This window comes from Trichomycterus rosablanca, chromosome 7 (genome assembly GCF_030014385.1).
Source record: "Trichomycterus rosablanca isolate fTriRos1 chromosome 7, fTriRos1.hap1, whole genome shotgun sequence".
In the NCBI taxonomy this organism is placed as follows: Eukaryota; Metazoa; Chordata; class Actinopteri; order Siluriformes; family Trichomycteridae; genus Trichomycterus; species Trichomycterus rosablanca.
In genome coordinates this window covers 18,573,453-18,592,282 of record NC_085994.1, presented here as the reverse complement: position 1 = coordinate 18,592,282, position 18,830 = coordinate 18,573,453, and the positions used below count along the sequence as shown (strand labels likewise).

General features: G+C 37.5%; 3 protein-coding genes across 3 annotated transcripts in view; 1 reads left to right on the top strand and 2 right to left on the bottom strand.

The window, feature by feature from the left end:
* Positions 1-274: 274 nt before the first annotated feature.
* Positions 275-2,910, bottom strand: smim15 (small integral membrane protein 15). Its single transcript, XM_062998472.1, has 2 exons — positions 2,833-2,910; positions 275-881 (listed from the first exon to the last, which is right to left on the bottom strand). Exon 2 carries the CDS (start codon positions 849-851, stop codon positions 627-629), a length of 225 nt encoding a protein of 74 aa, XP_062854542.1. The 5' UTR covers positions 852-881; positions 2,833-2,910; the 3' UTR covers positions 275-626.
* Positions 2,911-5,843: 2,933 nt separating this feature from the next.
* LOC134318014 (transmembrane protein 252-like) lies at positions 5,844-9,632 on the top strand. The gene is made up of 2 exons (XM_062998755.1): positions 5,844-6,118; positions 9,371-9,632. Exons 1-2 carry the CDS (start codon positions 5,844-5,846, stop codon positions 9,630-9,632), a joined length of 537 nt encoding a protein of 178 aa, XP_062854825.1.
* A 3,290-nt stretch (positions 9,633-12,922) lies between these two features.
* pgm5 (phosphoglucomutase 5) overlaps positions 12,923-18,830 on the bottom strand; it is a 30,621-nt gene continuing 24,713 nt past the window's right edge. The window contains exons 10-11 of the mRNA XM_062998471.1: positions 15,378-15,515; positions 12,923-13,552 (exon numbers count right to left, since the gene is read on the bottom strand). Coding sequence (XP_062854541.1) covers positions 13,463-13,552; positions 15,378-15,515 — 228 coding nt within the window. The 3' untranslated portion in view covers positions 12,923-13,462. The remainder of the gene's footprint in view (positions 13,553-15,377; positions 15,516-18,830) is intronic.

The following is an 18,830-nucleotide window of genomic DNA, read 5'->3' as shown; positions in this document are numbered from 1 at the left end:
CATATGGAGGAGCACGCTGTACTTCTTTACTGCTTGTGATTGTACCCTTTTCTCCCTCAGATACTGCAAATTGTGCTTAACCAGGCTGGTGGCACCTCTGACACTGAGATTTTAATGTATTTTTAAACATCAAGCCAGTTTGTAAGTAAAATCAGCCAACTGCAAAACATTACATGGAAATAAATTAAAAAAAAAAAACTCAGACACAAATCAAAACTGTAATACTTATAATTGAAGCAGAGCCATATTGTTACAAAAACATGAAGATCTGAGGTTGGTAAGAATTTTTTAATAGTAATATTATTTCTAAAACGATTAATGAATCAGATGTGCAGACAGTACACTTTAAAAGGTATTGGAATGCTGAGTGATGCAATGGTAACATGGTATAACATTGAATTCTCCAAGATACACAGAATTTTCCAGAAAAACAGCAGTTCAGTAAAAGTGATCTTAATTAGCCCACTGAACCCACACTCCCCTAGCATGTGACAAGGCTGTGTTTGTGCCCTGTTATAACCTGGCCTCTGCAGGAGCTGTTCTGGGCTCTGATACAGCTGTAAGTGGGGCATGGCCAGACAGAGGAACATATGCACCGATCCCACAGAATTACTTGAGGTTTCAGTTCAGTCCTTCTTTGCCCTCTTGGCTTTTGCTATGTTCTCCTGACGCTTCTGCTTCTTTTTCTGCTCGCGGTCCCTGGCCTCAATCATCTTCGCAAGTTTCCAGGAAAGCAGAGCACTAGCGATGAAGAGTGGGGTCAAAGCGAGAATGATTGTCGTGAGGAAGCCATAAGGGTCTTTGGCTGCCCACTCGACAACGTACTCTGCCCAGGCTTTAACATCAATCATCTTCTGATTAGCCCTGACCACCAAACAAAGCTGCAGGGAGGGGGGGACAGCAAACGTGTACTAGTTACTTAACACTGCACATAACACAAGCATTCACAAGTGTCATTAAAATTCACTGCCTCATTAAAATGTTTATTTATTTATTGATGAGGATTTTGACGTCATGTTTTACACTTTGGTTACAAGAATGACAGGACAGGTAGTTACAGGTTACACGTGATTCATCAGTTCATGTTCAATGTCAAACACAGTCACAGGCAATTTTGTATCTCCAATTCTTCTAACTTGCATGTCTTTGGACTGTTGGAAGAAACCAGAGATCCTGGAGGAAACCCAAACAGACACAGAGAATACATGCAAACTCCACACAGAAAGGACCCGGGCTGCTCCACCAAGGAATCAAACCCAGGACCTTCTTGCTGTGGGGTGCCAGTGCTACCCATCGAGCCACCATGCTGCCTGCCTCATTACATAAACTTAATATTAAAACAGCCTTTAAAATACTTTCTAGCACCCTACAGGCTTAGCTACACTTCCTAGTGTAGCTAAGTACAAAACTGTATTTTAAAATGTAGTAAACTTGTTTATACTACTTGGGTTTGTTTAATTCTTAACACCATGTCAGCTTCTATGTCTATTATCATGGCTGGGTGATAGATTCTTTAAACATCAAAGTAGGGGGTCGATTTGCTTTCTTTACTTGTGTGTATAGTGGTTATAGTGTTTTTGTGACTATGAGGGTGTAGAGTTTAATGGTTTTTTTTGTATAACTTATATGGTGTTTTTAAGTGCTAGTGCTTCCAAGAATGTAAGCAGTTTTTGAAGGGATACTGAGGTAAAGATTTCCTTGTAGTTGTTTGTGTGGTAGAATTTTGTTCTGGTGGTGTTCATCTTTGGGCATGGATGGAGGTAGTGTACTAGAATAGAATAGAATAGAATAGAATAGAATAGAATAGAATGCCTTTATTTGTCATATACAGAAGTACAGTACAACAAAATTATTTCTTCTTCGCATATCCCAGGGTTTGACTCCAGCAATGTTTTCTGTGTCTGTTTGGGTCCCGGATCTCTGGTTTCTTCCAACAGTCCAAAGACATGCAAGTCTAATTGGGTAATAACTTACCTGCCTTTAAAGCTTCAATTTGCTTATTTTTCCCCAATCAAATCAATAAAACCTAATATTTACTGTATCCCTCTATGCAACACTAATGTAACAAGGAATCCATATTTTTGCTTAATCTCTAGGCTACAGACTCAGGATCCACCAGGATAAAACAACAATTAATGTTTTGTTTTCAGTTTACACGTATATACATTTTAGTATTTGTTCAAATTACACAAGCAAACAAATGTGAATGTTAAGTGTATGTAGAGTTTTATTTAAGAGGTGGCAGAATGAAGTGCAGCGGGGGTCCTCAGGAACAGGGTTCGATTCTCGCCTCCGGTCACTATACGTTTAACATGTTTTTTCCACAGCTCTTCTTCAAAACACTTAGATCCACCGCTACCCCAACCAAGATAAAGCGGTTAATAAATACATCGAAGAAATGAGTGAAGTGTCTGTTTTAACAGGCGGAATAGAAGTATAATAAAATACAAACACGGTGTTTTAGAGCCCTGTACGGAATACTGTGACGTTATATGTGGGCTCGCGTCCACTTGTTTAGAAGAGAAGTAAGCTTGTTAGCTAACACTTTTCTTCTGTTTTGTGTGTCCAATTAGTCGTCAAAACACGTTTTGAATATTTACTAGGTTATGAAAACATTGTTTACAAAGCCATAAACTGTAAAGACATTAAAAAGTTCTTAAAACGGTCACACCTTTTAGCCACACAACATTAGCACTGCCTATCGTTAGCTGTCCGGCTAATCCCAGTGTTTATAAAACCCTGGCTAGACCATACGGATTTTCTACACTCGCATTAAACTAACATAAAATCTCATTTATTAATTATTGTTCTAAAGGAAATTTAATTACTCACCCGAAAAGCAAATAGGAAAAAAATCTTGCAGCAGGCAATTTGCCGAAGAATGCCAGATAATTTGGTTTCACAACAAAAGAAGAAGAAAATCTGGGTCATGTGATCTGATTAGGCGTTGGGAAATGTAGTTTTTTGTCTATGTGCCTTTTCTGTAGGTAGGGAGCAGAATATACAGGCTGGTTAATAAAGCACATAATCAGGGCTAAGACAGTCAGGGCTACAATGTAAATGACAATTTATATTTAAATATTGTACATTTTAAAACATTTCAATCAAATTAAACAATTCATACTTTTTTTTACCACGTGTATGAATCCTCTCTCAGTGCAAAAGTCTAAATATAATAACATTGCAATATCAGACAATAAATGATTTCTACTTTTTAAACATAGTTTAGTGCCAGGAAAATCATTTTATAGCACTCATGCACACATGGGGAGAACATGCAAACTCCACACAGAAACAGCCTGTACCACCCAAACTAAGTAAACGACAGCAATATTGTCTTGAAAGTATATCTTTCTGGACTTACTGAGTTAGTGATAGTGGGTGTGGCTATTCTGGTGCTTCTAGGATGCACACTTAGTGTAAATCATTTAAATGATTATATTAGATTGTAACAAATTACATAAATTATTAAGTAACTGTGTTTGTAACGTTACAAAATATATCTGTGTGATGTGGTGTCATGACTAATAAGCTTTGAGATGTTAGGCGTGTGTTTATGTTTTGGTGTGTTGTATTGCTATTGGTGGGCTAAGCCCTGTGTTCAATGTAAAGTTAGTGTTGGAGCATACTCCTGCTCCCACTGTTTCGATAAAAAAACATGAAAACAATTCCTTCTGGTTCTGTTCTTGACCGAGCAGTAGCATCTGTAAATAAACAGTAACCTGCTGGCATATACTGACAAACAGTAAAATGCTTCCCGTATTTTACTGTTATTTTACAGTCAAATTCTTTACAGTTACCCACAAACAGAGGAAACGCAGTACTGTGGGTTCTTTCCGTATAAGTGGGTGTTTTGTTAACAACAAAAGCAAAATAAAACTGGAATTCTAGCAGTTAATAGGTAGGTTAAGACACATTTTCCAGCCTGAACTGGAAATAAGTAATCAATTAATTTATAATCAATTAATTTATATATAATACCATGCAAACTGTATATTAAAGACTTTGCCTGAACCCAGTGTATGCATCTGACAGTTGAATAAACTATAGTACAAATTGTTATAATAAAAACCATCTAAAATACCACAGACTACAATGTAATGAAGCTGTTAAAAATGTCATTGGTTTTTCAGATTTTGTTTATTATGATGACCTGATGTGTCTTATCAAACCAATAGTCCTCATGCTGCTATAAAAATGTTTAGACTTTTAATATAATACCTTTATTAATATATAAAAACATTGAATATTGCTTTATCTTTCAGCAGTAGTATATTAATAAAAACACTTGCACATTCATTCTTACATATCAACTTTACCATCATTGATATGTATGAGTTGTAAACTTTATTATTCAGTCAGCTTTTATACTGTAACACTGTTGCCATATCACCCCGCTCATTCATTCAAAAACAAAGTATCAGGTGAATGACGTGCAAATTGTAATTATTAATAAATTTAATTAGTTATAAATTATAATAATTCACAAGATCCATTCAGAAATACTTGTAGGAAAATACAAACTGGGTGCCCAGTGTCCACGATCACCTTATTGCTTCCAAAGTCCGAAAAACAAAACTCTTTTCACTGGTTCCTTCACACCAAACACCATTTATTTATAAAGATTTTGGTCCACGTTATTATCCATCACCATACCAGTGACCCCTGTGTGATCTTTTTAGCTATAACAGCCACTCAAAAGAGCATTTGTATGGATAGGTACTGATGTTGGTCAAGAAAGAACTGAAGTTCCAGTGTATTCTAAAGCTGTTCAGTGGGGCTAAGGTCAGGGCTCTGTGCAAACCAAGCTTTCATCATGTCGTTATGGAGCTTGCTTTATATACTTGATTTATTATGCTTGTTAGCAAATGTTGTGGCTGAAACACATGAATTTAAATATTAGAAGGGTGTCCCAACACTTGTGTGTATGTCATATATCAAGACTTATGTTCCTGAAAGCACATACACGTAATTATTTAACTTTTGGCAGTTTGGTATTCTGTATTTAGTGATCCAACTAAGAACTGATTTCCAAATTCTGTATGTGTGTTAGCACTTATTGGTCCTATTCAGTAAGCTTGTGTGTTTTCTATCATTTGCAGTTGACAAAACTATTTACAGTAGTCACAGTTAACTAACTGGGGAAGAACAATGAAAACTGAAGAAAAATGACTGTTAATTTAAAAATCTCTGAACTGTTTGTTGATGGAGACCCTTTACTGTCAAAGACCATTTTGTACAACATGATTAAGGCAGTTGTAGCCTAGTGGTTAAGGTACTGGATTAGTAATCAAAAGGTCGCTCTTTCAAGCCCCACCAGTGCCAGGTTGTCACTGTTGTGCCCTTAAGCAAGGTCCTTTACCCTTAATTGCTTAGACAATATAGAGTCACAGTACTGAAAGTCGCTTTAGATAAAAAAAAAAGTGTCTGCTAAATACAGAAAATGAAATGTTAAGGAATTTATTACCTTTTTAAGACACTGTATCTGTGCATCTAGTTCCAGCTGTCTGTTAGTACAAAGCCAAACACAAATAAAAGTTTACTGCATCTTATTCTTACCTAAGCTTTATTACAGACTTTAACACGAGCCTTATCACAACAAACCTACCAGACAGGCACTGCCTTGGACTTATTGCTTAATTTGTTGGCACAATAAATAGATCTGGATCTTTTTTCTATTCAAAGACGTCAGACAGGTCAAACTTCAATCCATTCCTAAGAATCAATGATCCAGACTGTTGCATGTCAGATGTCAGTGGGAACATCTGCAGTCATAGTGCACATTAATTTTCTTCAGATTTATAAAGAACACATTTCAGCTCCACATAACCTGTGGTGTTTCCATGGCTAAAAGGAAGCACCTGCTGTCTGCAGCACGACTTCTGTTACCCACGGTTGGCCTGATCCTTATCTGTGTTGGTGCTTACATTAAGTCCATCCAAAATGAAAATCTGCTTGACCTTATGGATGTTTCCACTTATCTTTTTATCATTCTGGGCTTCATCCTTCTTGTCATTGGAGTTTTATGGTCTGTGGGTCATGGAATGAAAAATGTGTGGCTCAAACGTAGAGAATGGAGAAACCAAAATGCTGATATACAGGTTTTTACTGTGGACAGGTAGGCTTGCTTTACCATTACATATTTGTATTTACAGCTACAGCTATTTTCTGTTACACTTATAATGTAAGTTTTAGTTACCTGTTTGATATTATGCACAATTTGTCAACTACCGTTTACCCTGTCCATCCGTGAAAAGAATCAGACTGATCAGACACTGTTTGGGTGGTGGACCATATTCAGCACATTAGTGACACCGACCTGTTAGTTGCATTACAGTATACTGTGAATAGCTGTTGTAAGTGTACAGTAAGAAGGGTACAATATACAAACCACTTAGACACCTTTCCTTACAAGAAGACACCTACTTTGTGTTTATTAACTTTGCAGTCATACAGTTAGAGACTACAAAAGAGTGATTATGTTAGTGCATGATACCATGCACTGGACTGGCAACCAGTGCAGGGTGTATTCCTCCCTTACACAAAGTATTTCCAGGATATGCTCCAGATTCAATAAAACCTTTACATGAAGTACAAGTTGTTACTGAAGATGACTGACTGAAAGGCTGAGATTATGTTAAATACAAACACTGCTACACATCATGTTAACTCGACCATCCTGAGCACTGTTACTTTAGATAAACATAAACAGAAATTAAACCTATGTCTGCATCTTGGCCTTGTATACAGTTATCCAATCTTAAATAAGAAAAAAACTATTATTGGGAAATAATGTTTTTGACATTATACAACAAACAATAACTGGATTTGAACTTAAATTCAGTTTACAGTTTGTACAATAAGACACAATGCAGGGGTAGCCTAGTGGGTAGAGCTTTGGGTTATCAACCTTATGAAAGGTTGAGAGTTCGAATCCCAGCTGTGTTATGCAGCCACTGTTGGGCCCTTGAGCAAAGCCCCTAACCATCTCTGCTCCAGGGGCGCCATACAATGGCTGACCCTGCGCTCTGACCCCAGCTTCCAAACAAGCTGGGATATGCAGAAAAATAATTTCATTGTACACCTGTATATGTATAAATGACAAATAAAGGTATTCTATAAAGATAGATAGATAGATAGACAGACAGACAGACAGACAGATATATATTGTTTGTTTCTTGGGAAACTAAATAATTGCCAGTAAATTATATTATTTAATATATGTTACATTAATGTATGCCCATTTATTAAGAGAGCCAGAGTTTCCCTAACAAATTAGTAGTAGTGACTGTGACATCCCCTTCAGACTAGACATAAAGTTGACTTGGTTTTTAAGTTGGGTTGTCATTTTAAGGTTGGGTTGTCACTTTTTAGGACATGACTTGGGAGTGACTTGGGCTGTGATATCCCATTTTTTCTCTTCAAGACATGACTTGGATGCTGTACTTTGATGCCCCATTTGCATTATTTCTTTCAAGACTTGACTTTGACTTGCCATGGGTTGCTGATAAGGAAATTGATCTGGTATTAAGGCTTACTTAAAACACACTATTACTTCAACTTTAGAGCTACTGACTTGAGATTTGGACTTACAGTGTATCACAAAAGTGAGTACACCCCTCACATTTCTGCAGATATTTAAGTATATCTTTTCATGGGACAACACTGACAAAATGACACTTTGACACAATGAAAAGTAGTCTGTGTGCAGCTTATATAACAGTGTAAATTTATTCTTCCCTCAAAATAACTCAATATACAGCCATTAATGTCTAAACCACCGGCAACAAAAGTGAGTACACCCCTTAGTGAAAGTTCCTGAAGTGTCAATATTTTGTGTGGCCACCATTATTTCCCAGAACTGCTTTAACTCTCCTGGGCATGGAGTTTACCAGAGCTTCACAGGTTGCCACTGGAGTGCTTTTCCACTCCTCCATGATGACATCACAGAGCTGGCGGATATTCGAGACTTTGCGCTCCTCCACCTTCCGCTTGAGGATGCCCCAAAGATGTTCTATTGGGTTTAGGTCTGGAGACATGCTTGGCCAGTCCATCACCTTTACCGTCAGCCTCTTCAATAAAGCAGTGGCCGTCTTAGAGGTGTGTTTGGGGTCATTATCATGCTGGAACACTGCCCTGCGACCCAGTTTCCGGAGGGAGGGGATCATGCTCTGCTTCAGTATTTCACAGTACATATTGGAGTTCATGTGTCCCTCAATGAAATGTAACTCCCCAACACCTGCTGCACTCATGCAGCCCCAGACCATGGCATTCCCACCACCATGCTTGACTGTAGGCATGACACACTTATCTTTGTACTCCTCACCTGATTGCCGCCACACATGCTTGAGACCATCTGAACCAAACAAATTAATCTTGGTCTCATCAGACCATAGGACATGGTTCCAGTAATCCATGTCCTTTGTTGACATGTCTTCAGCAAACTGTTTGCGGGCTTTCTTGTGTAGAGACTTCAGAAGAGGCTTCCTTCTGGGGTGACAGCCATGCAGACCAATTTGATGTAGTGTGCGGCGTATGGTCTGAGCACTGACAGGCTGACCCCCCGCCTTTTCAATCTCTGCAGCAATGCTGACAGCACTCCTGCGCCTATCTTTCAAAGACAGCAGTTGGATGTGACGCTGAGCACGTGCACTCAGCTTCTTTGGACGACCAACGCGAGGTCTGTTCTGAGTGGACCCTGCTCTTTGAAAACGCTGGATGATCTTGGCCACTGTGCTGCAGCTCAGTTTCAGGGTGTTGGCAATCTTCTTGTAGCCTTGGCCATCTTCATGTAGCGCAACAATTCGTCTTTTAAGATCCTCAGAGAGTTCTTTGCCATGAGGTGCCATGTTGGAACTTTCAATGACCAGTATGAGAGAGTGTGAGAGCTGTACTACTAAATTGAACACACCTGCTCCCTATGCACACCTGAGACCTAGTAACACTAACAAATCACATGACATTTTGGAGGGAAAATGACAAGCAGTGCTCAATTTGGACATTTAGGGGTGTAGTCTCTTAGGGGTGTACTCACTTTTGTTGCCGGTGGTTTAGACATTAATGGCTGTATATTGAGTTATTTTGAGGGAAGAATAAATTTACACTGTTATATAAGCTGCACACAGACTACTTTTCATTGTGTCAAAGTGTCATTTTGTCAGTGTTGTCCCATGAAAAGATATACTTAAATATCTGCAGAAATGTGAGGGGTGTACTCACTTTTGTGATACACTGTATGTATAAATGTCTTGACTGTGATATTAGCAAAATTAAATGCCTAAAATTAAGTATTCAGCTTAAAGAAGCTTACCCTCAGTCACAAAATATAAGAGAACATTGAATATTATAACTTTTAACCTTTTCTCTTTAGGTGCTACAACTATCCACCATCATATGAGGAATCTGAAGTCAGAAACAATGTTGTCGACGGAATCACTCCCATCATTCTCATTCCCACTGGCATACGATGGCCTGGCTCTGCTCCTCCCGTGTATACTGAGAGTTGCTATGAAACATTTAGCGAGGACTACAGTCATGAGGAACCACCCAACTACCAGCAAGTTATTCTGCAATGTCAAAGTCTTCCAGAGGCTGCCTGTCCACCCAGAAATAGTTTTTCAGAGCCATTTTAAAGAGTCATTGCAGTGATTTATAAGAAAGGTTCATGTAAAGTAGTTAAGAAAACATAAGCTTCTTCATGACTCTTAAGGCATCTAATTATCAGAGACTGTTGGGTGTCCATGGCTGGGAAAAATGTGAATCTTTTTTTTTACCTTTAGCTAACAATGTGATAAATATAATTCAATGTCCCTACCCCCAAGAGATACCAAAAAGACTTTTCATTGCTGGAGGACAAAGAAACCAATATTTGCTCTTCTCTCTGGGTGGAAGGGGTATCAATCTTGTGTGCCATATCAGTCTAAATTACACACCAATCTTCTGTCTGTGAGCTTAGGTGTATGGATGAGGTCAGTTGCTGTGAAAAAGTATTTCCTTCCCTGTTTAGTCTATTTTGGCATATGTCACACTATGTTTCTAATAATCAAACTACTTTTATTATTAGACAAAGATGACTCAAGTAAAGTTTTTATTTTTTTTATTTTTTTTTATTTGCCTACCTGGCATATGCCAAATGAGTCTAATTGTGCAAAACCCTTCGGAAATATTGTTGCCCTAGCAGTGTTGCACTATGTTAAAGCCAATGTGGACACAAATATCTAGTCAAATTATTCACTTTTTTATGTATATACGTGATCTTATGAGTTGCTTTTAATGCTGTTCCATTGTAAATGCCACCTTTAGGTCAAAACGCTTGTGTCTATTATTGCTTTACGTTTTTTTAAATAATAAATAAAGACTTACATATTTAGTTCTACTTGCTGTACAATGTATTGTAAAAATATGAAAGGATTAATGTATTTGCAAACTGAGTGTACAGTATGTTTATAAATGATTTACACTGTGCCTACAATGTTTAAGTTTCTACACTGCCAAAAAAATATTTCCACCTTTTTATTAGTATCTAATAATTAAACAGTTTAAAATTACATTTGTAGCTCAACAGTCATAATACCAAAAAGCTTCATAATTTACAATTATACTGTATATAAGTGACAGATATTTCAATTAGCTATTTATTAGTCTAACCTGGTTTAAGCTAGCAAATAATTGCTCCTTGTTTATACTTGTCAGTGCTGGTATTATTTATACATTTGCCAAGTTTAAAACAGAAATCAGTTTGCCACAGCAGCCAAATATTTTTTAGACCACTCCACCACCCGAGTGCTATAATTATATTATTGTGATTATGGAATATGTGTTTACACATTTAAGTTAGTAAATTTAATCACAACATTTTTCAGTGCTTTGTGGAATAAATACTACATTACCTTACACAATCTTTTACCATTTAATGTTGTTTAGTTTGTAGCTGTGGCCATAGATCTGCTCACCTATTAAAATGACACAATTGTTTAATAATAATATACAGGTCCCTTGTTTGGACTTGTGTTTTAATATGTTGTATATCAAGGCTATGGAAATAAATATACTTTTACTGTCCTAGAAATGGTGTGAATCAGATAGAACTGGTTTGCTAAAATTATGTTCTTTTTAAAATTAAAAGTTATCTCACTAATTAAAAGTTATCTTCGGTCTTAAATATTACATGCTTTGGTGGTGAGCTGGGTAAATTTTAGGTCATTTAATTTAGCCAAAATCAGTTTTTGATGCTTTTAACATCCACAATACAATGAAATACAATACAATTCAAAATAACAAATTACAATATGTTACACACAACGTTTTACACACAATTTATTTAAGTAAAATGTAGGATACAACATTAAATACATTAGCATTACCTTAATATGCTTGTGGTTCATTTATGTGATTTCATATAAACTTTCCACTTAAACTTTAAACTGCATTCAAATGTACACTTAGTTGGACCTCTCCGTATTCTGGAGCATAGGTTAACATTTCACATTTCAATAAGTGGTATAGTGGTAGCCTTTCAAAAACTAGCAAAATAAAAACCAGTGTTAGCAAGCCACAAGTCGTAACATTCAAAAACACACTTTAAAAATAGTTTTGGACCTTTCTTTTTTAGATTTTAGGTCTTATTGTGTTCCCAGAATATGCTCCTAGGCAAAGCATGACATGACCAAATGTGCTAGCTCCCTTTTTGTTACTTAATCATATTAAATACATGTTTTCCTTTACTTCACAGTACTACAGAACTGCATTGAACAAAAACTGTGTACATCATAACAAATGTATCATTCAAACATCATTAAAAAAATTACACCACTCTGAAAAAGCATTTCACATCACATTTTAGAATAACATTCATAACAAGGCATCACCTTAAAACTGAAAAGTGGTGACTTTCAATTTTATTCATAAAACTAAAGACAATTGTAGGTGAAATTTAATCTGTTTATATTTATAATTGTTTAATGCAAAACATGGTACCTGTATTACTAATTTTGCGTGGGTTCTTATCTCGTGTGCAACATGTGCATGGATTAGTTTTAAATGTGTTTTGCTGGATATACATTTATTATACAAAGTACCTATAAAAGGTTTAAGTCCTAATATTCATTAGTGTTATTGATTACAATGCATGGAACAATTTATGCATGGCATTGTTTTCTCAGAGCAGGATAAAAGCTCTTAAAGTAGCACATTGTTTATTTTGCTGTATGAGAAATAGCCACAATGTGAGATTTTAGTGGCTTACCTTCATTCCTTCTCCAACCAAAGATAAGCACTGTTAATACTATGGTCTTTTCTGTAGTCCTTTATGGATGGAAAAGCTGAAAATAAAACAAATGGTACAGGAATAATGTTGATGCTTCTGAACTTTGTTGCTGACTTTTTTGAGGACAAACAAATCTAGAGATCAGACGAACCAGTTCAAAAATTCATAAAGAACCAGTTCATTGGAAACAGCAGTAATGCTTGGAAGAAATGAAGGTAAAAGAGGAAAAGGATGGCCAGCAACAAGACAGATTTAGAGGAAAAATGAATAGACAGTTAGGAAGCACAAAGAGAAAACAGGATTTTCTGAAGACACACAATCTATTCGGTTGACAAATCAGCAGCACTTTGTAATGATAATAATAGTAATAATAATAATTATTATTCATATGCTCATTTATATGCTCAATTGTCCTATTATTAATTTTAAAACTTAACATAGACAAATGGTCATACAAAAAAAACTGAACTAAAAAAAGCTCACATATTTTACAAATACGTAAAACTGAAACTGTATGTACTCATTGTTTTGAAGACTGTATTTATGCTAAGGCTTTAACAGTGGTTAGTTTATTATTTGTACATATTTGTATTATGTTACTTATTATGCCCAAATCTGTTTAAAAGAGAAAAGGATGGATGAATGAATGGATGGACAACAGATGGATTCATAAGCAGATATGCAGTTTTATGGACATAAAATTAAACATTTCTGAGTTGATACTGATTTGTTTGGGTAAGATACAGAAGTAGGAAATGCCTAATTATAATAAAGCTGAGAATCTAGTGACCTGGAACAACATGAGCAATACACACATTAAGTGTAGTTACAAATAAAAAAAACACAATACTGCAGCATGAATGCGGCATATTAATGGTTCCCATGCATGTCACTGTGAAAGCTAGGTCATTCCAAAAAAGAGACCCTAAAGAGAAATGGCTACTCTATCCCTTTCAGACTTTGAGAAGACCAAGAGGGGAAAAAAGCATGATAAGGGAAGTCAAAGAGAAAGAAACAGAAATGTCTGTGGGACAGCAGCAAAAGCATATACAGTGTACATATGTCAGTGAGAGGTTGTGCAGATTGGAAGCAGGCTATCAAGGCTGCTACAGGGGAAAGTCATGGCTTTGCTCTGAGGATCTGTGGAAGATGTGTTTCTCAGGGTTTTTGCTCCTGGTGTGGGTCTCTGCATTTGGCTCAGGTGATCACGTTGGGTCCTCTGCGTCCTGTTCTTTCATGAATGCTTGAGATCTTTAGAGCGACTGCAATAAGTGGACCCAACACAACCTGCCACGACGCAGAAACATACAAACCCAAATGAACAAAAAACAGACACAAAGGTGATAATGACATTTACAATAAATTATTCCACTTAATAAAATTTAAAATTATGTGATAAGTCATAAAAAGGCTCAAGAATTATGGTCAAGACCAAGAAAAAAATCCTGTCTAATGGTCTCGAAAACTGCAACCCTCCCAGGAAGCAACCACAACTCGCCCTAGGTTAAGCTATAAAAATAAGGGCAGACACTTTTCCATTAGAAGTACACTGAAGTGTATCACTTATCTTCATTACCTATGTTGTTACTTTTAATGTGACCTGTATAAAGGTGATAAACATACTGCCAACTGTTTTGGCTGCCCTTTTGATAGCTTCAACATGCTTATTCACAAACAGCTCTGGTTGATTTAATCAGTTTGGTTAATGATGGCTGGATTAAGTAACAATATCAGTTTATGATTTCCTATGCAAAGCTATTGGATTATGATTACAAGCTGGCAAGGTTTAGTATTATATATTATAGCTAATAAATTACCAGCGCTCCATATTAAAGATAATAATAAACATCTTTATGGCGTCTTACAATCTAGAAAGGAATAAGAAGTAAAACAAAAAATGACCCGTTACTAACAATAAATTTTTCCAGTGCTAATTTATGTCTACTGAACTGTTTAATTTAACAGGTGGATGCAATCTTATATGCCAGTTTATCAGGCACACGTCACCAATTTTATCAGGCAGTCCTACAATAAAGATGCACGTTGTCAGTAGTAAAACAAGATTTTTAAAACTCAGTCTTCTGCCCCCCGCAACATTTAAAAAACAGCCTAAAGTGCCCAGATGGTGCAGCGGGATATTCTGCTAGCACACAAGCACCGAGTTTCTGAACTCCCCGGTTCGAAACTCAGTGTTGCCACCGGTCGGCTGGGTGCCATCTGGCAGGCATAATTGGCAGTGCCTGCAGCAGATACTAATTGGCCACCGTATCTGCAGGGTGGGGGCCGGATTATGTGTGGGTGGGTGGGTCTTCATACACTGTGTAAGGACCCTGATTGGCGGAAGAGACGCCTGTGCAGAATGCAGGGGCAAGAAGAGGAGAGCTGTACATGTCGGAAGAGGCTTGTACAGCGACGTGCTCTCCTTGGACGCAAACTGGTATCTCTCAGCAGTGGAAGACAAAAGTTGAGTGCGCTAAATCGGGAGGAAAATAGGGAGAAAATGCATTAAAAAATTATAAAAATAAAAAACAGCCTAGACACTTCGACCGCCACCTGTTTTTATTTTTTATTTTTATTTTTTATTTGACTTTAAGAATAAAGTCCAAATGCTTCATGAATGCAGTTTCTTGCAAAGCTATTTCAGCGTTCTTAAGCTGAAATTAAGCGTTCTTAAGGAGATTAAGTATTTCTTCTTTATTTGTAAAACACATATAAAAGTATTACTTTATTCTACCCATTTCAACACAAGAAAAATGAAAAATCTTCTTGTTGCACACATCCAAAAACAAAGCCCAATTATTTTACAGGGAAGATGTGGTTGGCCAAATTTACTGTCATTTCAAATTGATTCCTAATAGAAACACTATTATCAACCCTCTTAGAATTTATAGATTGTTAAAGTGAGCCCTAAAACATAGAGTGAAACAAGTCTCCTCTGTATTTACCTACTACTTATGGCGATGGCTGGACAAGACAGTAGGAGACACGGTTGCAAGGAGGTGATTCCACATTCTAACTACGTATTATCTATTATGTATTGTCTAATCCTGTATCACAACAATGGAGGTTCACGACAGTTCTGGACCCCAGAAAGAAATATCAACCATTTTACCTGAGTCTCTCTGTTGTGTCTCTCCGGGTCTCTCTCATAGCACTCAGCATAAATGCGTATGGTGGCTCCCATTCCTGCCCCAGAGCCGCTGAGCCGGAAAATGATGCGCGATGAGTCTGTAAAAATGATCCTCAAACCCTGTAGGTCAGAAAGCAAACAAAGCAATCAACAAAAGGAATATTTACTTGAGAAGTTGACAAAAGTGGAAAGAATATTTGTACCAGACTAGTGGATTTGAATGTTGGCTGCTGGCCACTGTGCAGGACAACAATGTGTTCAAGAAAGTATAAATGTAGAACCTTGCTTTGTGCACAGAGGCACAGTCATGCTGGAATAGGAAAGGGCCTTCCCTACACTGTTGCAGCAAAGTTGAAAGCATATCATTTTCTTTACATAATTGATTTGTGACACCTGTTAGCAACAGTTGTGGCTGAAACACGTGAATTTAACAAGTAGACTACTAAATGTAAATGTACTTTGGTTGATTTTTCACTAGATGTCAGTAAAAGTCAACAGTCTGTCAGGTGAAGCAGAGAATTTAGCTTGTTTGGATGTTATTGCCTTTTGTAAACTGACCCTTGAATGTCTTCTTGATCTTAATTTTAAATTTACTGTCACTTCATCTGCTTAGTGTTTTAATATGGATCATCATCCTCTTGCTTAGTTGTCTTTGCAACAGAACATTCATTCATTCATTTTCTTATCCGCTTATCCAATTAGGGTCACGCTGGGTTGTGCTGGAGCCTATCCCAGCTTTTCAATGGGCGCAAGGCACACAGTAACACCCTGGATGGGACGCCAGTCCATCGCAGTGCAACAGAACACTTCGTGGAAAAAGCTTTTCATAAATGCTCTGCTTCTTTATTCCCAGTTAAGCCTGGTTTGCCAGTCCCTCTCTCTTATGCAAACGTTTGACTTGGTTCACTATTTGTTATTAAAACCACAAGAAACACCTGCTTTAAACAGTTTGATTTCTACTTTTTGGCTTACCAATAAAGCCAGTTTAGTTAATTTTGAAATGGATCATACAGACTTTTCCTCTATTTGCACTAGGGTCGTTGCTCTGCCCCCTGTTGACACTAAGATTGCCGCTTTGTCCCAACATTTAGCATTTTTGCATTTATCACATTTAGCAGAAGCTTTTATCCAAAGTGACTTACAATTGCGACCAAATACAATCAAGCAATTGTGGGTTAGGTGCCCTGCTCAAAGGCTCAACAGTAGCAACCTGGCAGCAGTGGAGCTTGAACCAGCAACCAGTTTGCTGGCCTGCTCCCTAAGTGCTGAGGGTGCATGAAGGTGTTGCATGAAGGTGTTGTCAAGCCACCTCTTTGTTTCCAAGTTAGTGTCGCCATGTTGTTTCAAGGCCTTTAAGAGGGTACCACCATGATGCTGATCTCCAATTGGATTTTGCTTTTCTGATACTTCATCTTACAGATAACCCATACCACATATGAAGAGACATGCTGTGATTTCCATGAATACCTCGCCACTAGTGCATGTCTCATTCCACTTCCCTCCCTCAGGCACAGCCAAGTGTTCCTGTTTGAGTGCCTGGGCCGTTTAAAAGCACCAGCTAGGATTCAAATTAGAGATCTCAGCAGGGGTGGGCTAGCACATTAGACTACTGTTTCACCTGAGCGTCCAGTATGTATTTTTAACCATGCAGGTTTTGTTATATTTTTAGTAAACACATTTTTCAAAATAATTTTAATTAGCTAATATGTGTTTCCATTTTTTAGACAAAAGAAAAGAACAGTTGCAAACTTCATTTATAAATTATAAATGTAATATAATTTATGTATTTAATAATATAATTATTTTTTTATGTAAATAGAAGGGCAATTTTTTTTTCTTTCATTTGCCTGCATTTGTGTATACTAGGCAAAGACTGTGCATGTCTGTGTGTGTCCAGTTGTAACAGCTGAGCGCTGCTCTGTTCTGCTGGCCCCCCACTGATAGAGCAGGACTGGGACAGCTGACACAATCCGGCCGGGATAGGAATGTCTGCTGGAAAAATACAAGGCAGGGTGTTGAGACACCACCTGGACGTTTGGGCTAGACATCGCTGCTTCTGTGTGGGTGGCTGTGGGTGTGTGTAGGTGGTTGGGTGTTACAAGGCACCCTATCACCAATACAATTAAGTGACGTTATGATTGTCATTCAGACTGACAACACAAATGTCTTTCCTATGAATGGCATTAGAAGTCAAGCCAACAAGTGGTAGAGTGGAGTCAGGAGTCAGAAGTCACAGGGGCACAACTTAGGCCTGATTGGGGGTAAAGTGCAGGAGAAATGTCACAGTTACTGAAATGTATGTGGTAAAAGAATGAGAGAACAAGGCAGTGAACACATATGTGATCGTGTATGTGAGTTAGAGGGAGAGCTGTCAGTTGTGACAGTAGGGTGGGGTGGGGGTTTCCAAGCATTCCTTGATGAAGCTAAAGAGTCAGCTGGGTATATTTAAACACAGAGTGGAAGCAAACTGTGGGTGTGGTTCAAAACACAATAGTGCCTACAAGTATTAATGGATAAATAAGCATTGTTTATTTACTCTGACATGACAAAAAATTGCCATCTCCCAATTCCTTTTGTTTTGCACATTTTAGCAGCAATGACTGCAATCAAATTCTTCTTGTAAATAAAGATCAGTGTTTGACATTATTGTGGGGTCCACTTTTTTGCAGAATTACTTTAATTCAGGCATAATTGAGGTCTTTCTAGCAAAAACACCTGTTTAATTCCCGTACACAGCATCCAAATGGGGTTAAAGTCAAGACTAGGCCACATCAAACCCTTTGTCCTTTGCACAAGTCAAATGTGAACTTCATTCTGTGTTTTAAATTGCTGTCTTATTGCATAACCCAATTAAACGGACAGATGACCAGATGTTGTCCTTTAGGATTTTTTGGTAGAGAGCAGAATGAATGGTTCTGTTAATTCTTGGATCATCAGGTGCTTTTTGTTAAATGTATGAAAAGCCTTTATGTACCCTTTTTGTTAGCAGTACTTTTACTTTGGCTAAATAGGAACACAAATGCTTATCTGAGCTAAACAGGTCCTAAAGTTCCTTGGCTATTTATGTTTTTTATCTGTGTGGTCTTGGTAGGCTAACCACTTTTGGAAATAAGTAACGGCACAAGAAAGAGAGAGAGCAGGCTGTTCAAGTGTTTATTGCGAGATGGAAGCTTCAGCAGAATGACAAGACTGCAACTGAACACACTTCATTTCTTAGCAGAAGCCAATAGCGATGTAAAACTTGCTTGGTCATGGCAAATCAGTTTTCCGAGGTCCTGTGATTACATCTGAACATCCAAAAAGGGTGCAGGGTGACAGTTTTATCCCCCAGACCCTGCCAAGACCACCACTGTTTTATACAGTTTTTTAATGGGTACAATCAAACAAATCCTATTAACTTTAGTACAGAGATGTCACCAGTTGTCAATCACAAAG

Excerpts from the sequence above, each read along its gene's own strand:
- smim15 (XM_062998472.1), bottom strand. The coding sequence starts at position 851 with ATGATTGATGTTAAAGCCTGGGCAGAGTACGTTGTCGAGTGGGCAGCC.
- LOC134318014 (XM_062998755.1), top strand. The coding sequence starts at position 5,844 with ATGGCTAAAAGGAAGCACCTGCTGTCTGCAGCACGACTTCTGTTACCC. Across the intron at positions 6,119-9,370 it reads CAGGTTTTTACTGTGGACAG|GTGCTACAACTATCCACCAT; the intron begins GTAGGCTTGCTT and ends TTTTCTCTTTAG.